Source organism: Perkinsus marinus (genome assembly GCF_000006405.1).
Source record: "Perkinsus marinus ATCC 50983 genomic scaffold scf_1104296944428, whole genome shotgun sequence".
NCBI classification, from domain to species: Eukaryota; Perkinsozoa; order Perkinsida; family Perkinsidae; genus Perkinsus; species Perkinsus marinus.
The window spans coordinates 782,340-786,501 of NW_003211397.1; the positions used below are offsets into that span (position 1 = coordinate 782,340).

General features: G+C 47.5%; 1 protein-coding gene across 2 annotated transcripts; it reads right to left on the reverse strand.

The window, feature by feature from the left end:
• Positions 1-943: 943 nt before the first annotated feature.
• Positions 944-2,985, reverse strand: Pmar_PMAR019256 (mucolipin, putative). 2 transcript variants are annotated; one of them, XM_002780308.1, is made up of 7 exons: positions 2,767-2,985; positions 2,614-2,717; positions 2,443-2,533; positions 2,217-2,358; positions 2,065-2,169; positions 1,116-1,959; positions 969-1,059 (listed from the first exon to the last, which is right to left on the reverse strand). In XM_002780308.1, the coding sequence occupies exons 1-7, from the start codon at positions 2,970-2,972 to the stop codon at positions 1,004-1,006; spliced, it is 1,548 nt and encodes a 515-aa protein (XP_002780354.1). In that variant the 5' UTR covers positions 2,973-2,985; the 3' UTR covers positions 969-1,003. The 2 variants fall into 2 exon arrangements, with proteins under 2 accessions (XP_002780355.1, XP_002780354.1); XM_002780309.1 differs by having other exon boundaries at positions 944-1,959.
• Positions 2,986-4,162: the final 1,177 nt, after the last annotated feature.

The window sequence follows — 4,162 nt, forward strand, 5'->3', positions numbered from 1 at the left end:
AGATGACTTCTACAATAAATTGGGTCAACGACATACTACAATCGTTATGAGTGACACGGCAACCCAATGGGCTGGTCATAAAGCCGCAGCCAATGAGAGATACTCTCCTTTGGCCATCATTCTGTCGAATAAGGAGTTCCCTACTAATGTGCATGATGTCCTCTCATACAATGAGCTTGCTTTAATAACGAGTGTAGACCTCCATAACACTGTCCTGGGTCTGATGGACGAGGACATGCTGCCAGTCAGCTGTAAGTAGCGGGGCATTCACAAGAATGTTCGAGGCTTGATCAGGTCGTCAAGATTCGCCCAATTGCGACGTCTCTATTCGGAATATATTCACGACGAAAGTGCAACACAGAACTCCTCAGCAAATGGGCATACCAACGAAGTGAGCCTGCATCTAATCGCGACGATCATGTGGCTTGCTTGTCATTCTTGTTTTCAGGGCATCCCCTTGCTCTCGAAATTGGGGAGAAGAATCCTCGAGTGTACCTCCCAGTATCATTGAGGCCATCATCTCCTTCATAAACTCTCAACATTCATCAGGTTCAGCTTGCCTCGATCTCGAAATCTCTCCTGAATTCACTCCCACTATCCGCCGAACCACTGACAAATCCGCCGGAATTGTCCGTCTGCGGCTACGGGCGCGGGACTTGCCGACCGTCTCTATGCTTTATGATGTGGAGCTCATCGGGGACACACCCCAATTCGCTGAACCTCGAGAGACCTATATGAGTTTCCAACCGTGCATGCCAAAGGATACATCATCCTTCAATAAGCTGACCTGTCTATGCAATAAGTACTCTCTTTGATTTACTGCTACTTCAATAGGTAACAGCTTATTATCTGCTCACTATTTTCTTTATACGACCCATTCATCATTTCTTTCCGTGCTACCCTAGTAACATATCCCCACTTAATCCGACGCAATAGCTCTTGTGTGATTAAAGTATTAATTACATTATACGTATAAGAATGTATAAAAAGTCAACATAGGAGATTAGGCAGACACCTCAGATCTCATCAGCAGCTCACTATCATCGCACTGTTCACGACCTGGGCAATGAGGAATCATTCTCTCAACAATGTTCGCCATGAGCATTTTATCCCACCTGTATCATCAACATTACGTATGCTGGTCGATGATCCCGCTGTACTCGAGCTTTCAGAAGGTCGTAGGTGAAGCTCCTCGAAACGCTTTGCCGTACAGAATGCCTCATCAACGATCGCTAGGAATATATTCAATACGACGTAGATGAAGAGGCAGAGGAACGTGTAGCAATAGACTTGCCCCCAGAACCACGAAATAGAAGTCATATCCATGAACATGTCGTGGATGATATCACCATTGAGAAGGGAAAACATCCCCATGAGAGCGTCGGATAAAGAGGCGAAGTTGCTGCTGGGCCAGAATACACAAGTTCCACACAGTGCGTATGCCAATAGCAAAGGCACCAGGCCAGAGAGGAATCTCAGTAGACGAGGGAACGCTCGAGCCAGTGTCCGAATGAGGACATAGTAAGTAGGGAAGAACTTGAGGTAACGCAGAAGGGTGAGCCATGCCATACCAGCACCAACGCCTAGAAGAGACAGCCTCCAATAGACATCTGCCGTCTTATCAGCTTTCTGAATACACTGTAATGCAGCAAGGGTCTGGACTGCATTAGCAAGCAATACGAATATCAACCACGGGTCAAGCCAACCGACCGCCAATTCACGTAATAGAATGTCGTTCGAGTCACCAGTGGACCTCAAAGAGCCACCCCCTCGACGAAGTGCATGGGACCGAATGGTAAGGGCCGCCGAGAGTAACGTGAGAGGCAAGCAAAAGAATGGCAGAAGATACAAGGCAGGATGGGTATATCTCTCTTCTGCCAGGTGTGGATCCTCTAGGAAAAGAGCCCGGAGCTCACCGTCCGAACACTCAGTGAGGTCGAAACTAAGCCGACTCTTAATCTGCCAAACGATTCTCAACTCATCAGATCCACCACGAACGGTTCCTCGCGATTCTATGATTGAGAACGTTGATTAGGCAACTTGCCTAAGGCGAGGGAGTCTTACCTGACCGCTGCCACCGTAATCAAAATGGACTCGTATGTTCCAGGATAAGCATTGCCACCACCAAGAGCCAGGGAAGGGATCCAAAATGTGTATGACAAAGTGCATCTGTGAGTGAGGAAGTACAAGTGGTGATGAACAACTAAAACTCATACGTCACGTATTCTCTTCAGTCTATCAACAGAGTTGATGAAGTGTCCATAAGCAGGGTCCTCCTCCCAAGCATCGTCGAGGACCATCCTCTGCTGGTCACCATTGAGCCAGAGTATATGAAGTACCGGGGGCTGGGAGAGGTGCCTGATGAGGAATACCATACCGCTCTTCGACAATAGTAAGCTACGAAAGTGAAGGGGCGGTTGTAATAAGAATATTTAGTCCCACCTGAAGTCTGAAAGGCTCTTCCTATCTATATGCCAGTAATGTTCCAATGTGTTATTGCAGATGCTTGCAAGTTCTGATGGAGACGATGCATCTGAGAGGAACTCGTACGATGCCGAGAATCGTTTGGATCTGTTGAAAGCTCGTCGACACCCCAGAGAGAGTCCAACGGACATCTTTCCCGCTCTCCTGGGTTGCCAGATACTCCAATGAATCCTGTATAGAAATGCCGTAGAGCATGGCGAGCGTGTAGACAGTCATTCTCGGTCCAAATGCACCTACCCAACTAGATGTATTGAATAGGGACTCAACGGTGGGGGCACCCACACCATGGCCGTTGTTAATAGAGCCAAACAGACGTGAACGGTGAGTCTCCACGGCCATAAGCCGTGACGTCGGAACTTCTCGCATGGATTCAATGTGACCCTCTCTCTTGGGGACATCAATGGAGCCCTATGAGGGTCTCTGTCAATATAGTCCTGGTCTGCAGTCTGCAGGCAACGGAGGCATCTACTTGATGATGCTGATGCCATTCGGAATAATGCTGTTACCCACTAGAAAGAGTAAGAAGAAGAAACTCCGCGACCGTGTACTTGACACTGCCGTTGCTACGACTTCGAGCTAATCTCACACCTTTCGTCCCAACCAACACAGCGCAGAGGGGTGCACTGATCTATCGAAACAGGCGATCAAGTGGTATTCCTGCAGGGGAAGAGGGGTATTAAAAGTAGACAGTAATAGTTAGATAAACATGATGTCTAGTAATGACTATACAAGAAGCGACAATGCTGTGCTGCAAAAGCTTCTCTGGTCATCTGAACGGTCCTGTCCATTGAACCACCACCACAATGGGCGAGGAGCTGACGCGTTGATGATATATTATACGAGAATTGAAGCACCTAGTCAAGATGAGATGGTGAAGTACATAGCAGGCAAATCTTCCCCTAGGATGAGGAGGTAACAGCAAAGAGGTAGGATAGGAGTCGATAGAGTCAAGGGCATACAACAATTGCTAAATCCTCGCCTTAGAGACTCCACAACTGGTCTCAGTAATAGAAGTAGCGGGGCCCATCAGAGTCGAACTTGATCCACTAGACGTTACACCACTGATCCTCCTCACCAGTTCGACTCTCCTAAGCTTGGCCAGTTGTGTATCCAGGGAGTTGGTAGGTTGATATTGGTAGTCACTTCTTGGTGGGGGACCCGAACATATTGCGTTGCCCATTATTGTTGAAGACGGTCGTCAGAGTTTTAATGCTGATGCTCCCTCGAGATGTCGCCGAGGGTTGCAGATGTGAGAAAAAAACTACCCAACGGCTGAGAAAAAGACTAAAATCTACACCACGTGGACAGCAGTATTGATCTAGTAGAGGATACCTCGACACTGAAGGGCAAAGCTGTTCACTCTGTGTTGAAATTCGGGTATACATAAATGGCAGCAATGGTAATAATCTAAGCGACAAGCTAGAGGGAGATGGGTTATGTAACCAGACGCATACAATCGTAGTAGTAGTAGTAGTAGTAGTAGTAGTAGTAGTAGCGGTAGTAGTAGTAAAAGAACAAGCAGCTGCTGCCCCGACTATCACTATCGCCAACTTCAGGCGTTCCCTTCAGGTTTATCATTCAGATTAATCAAGTCGTTGGTTGTTATGGTCTCGACACCAACAGCATCATCCTGAGGAGGAGAGTTGTTGAACGGACTGTCGGTGAATATGGAGCTGCT

Bases quoted from the DNA above. Each gene is read 5' to 3' on its own strand.
- Pmar_PMAR019256 (XM_002780308.1), bottom strand. From the start codon at position 2,972: ATGGCATCAGCATCATCAAGTAGATGCCTCCGTTGCCTGCAGACTGCA. The intron at 2,718-2,766 runs GTGGGTGCCCCC...CTAGTTGGGTAG, and splicing joins CTATTAACAACGGCCATGGT to GTGCATTTGGACCGAGAATG. The intron at 2,534-2,613 runs GTCCGTTGGACT...AGTTCCTCTCAG, and splicing joins CCCAGGAGAGCGGGAAAGAT to ATGCATCGTCTCCATCAGAA.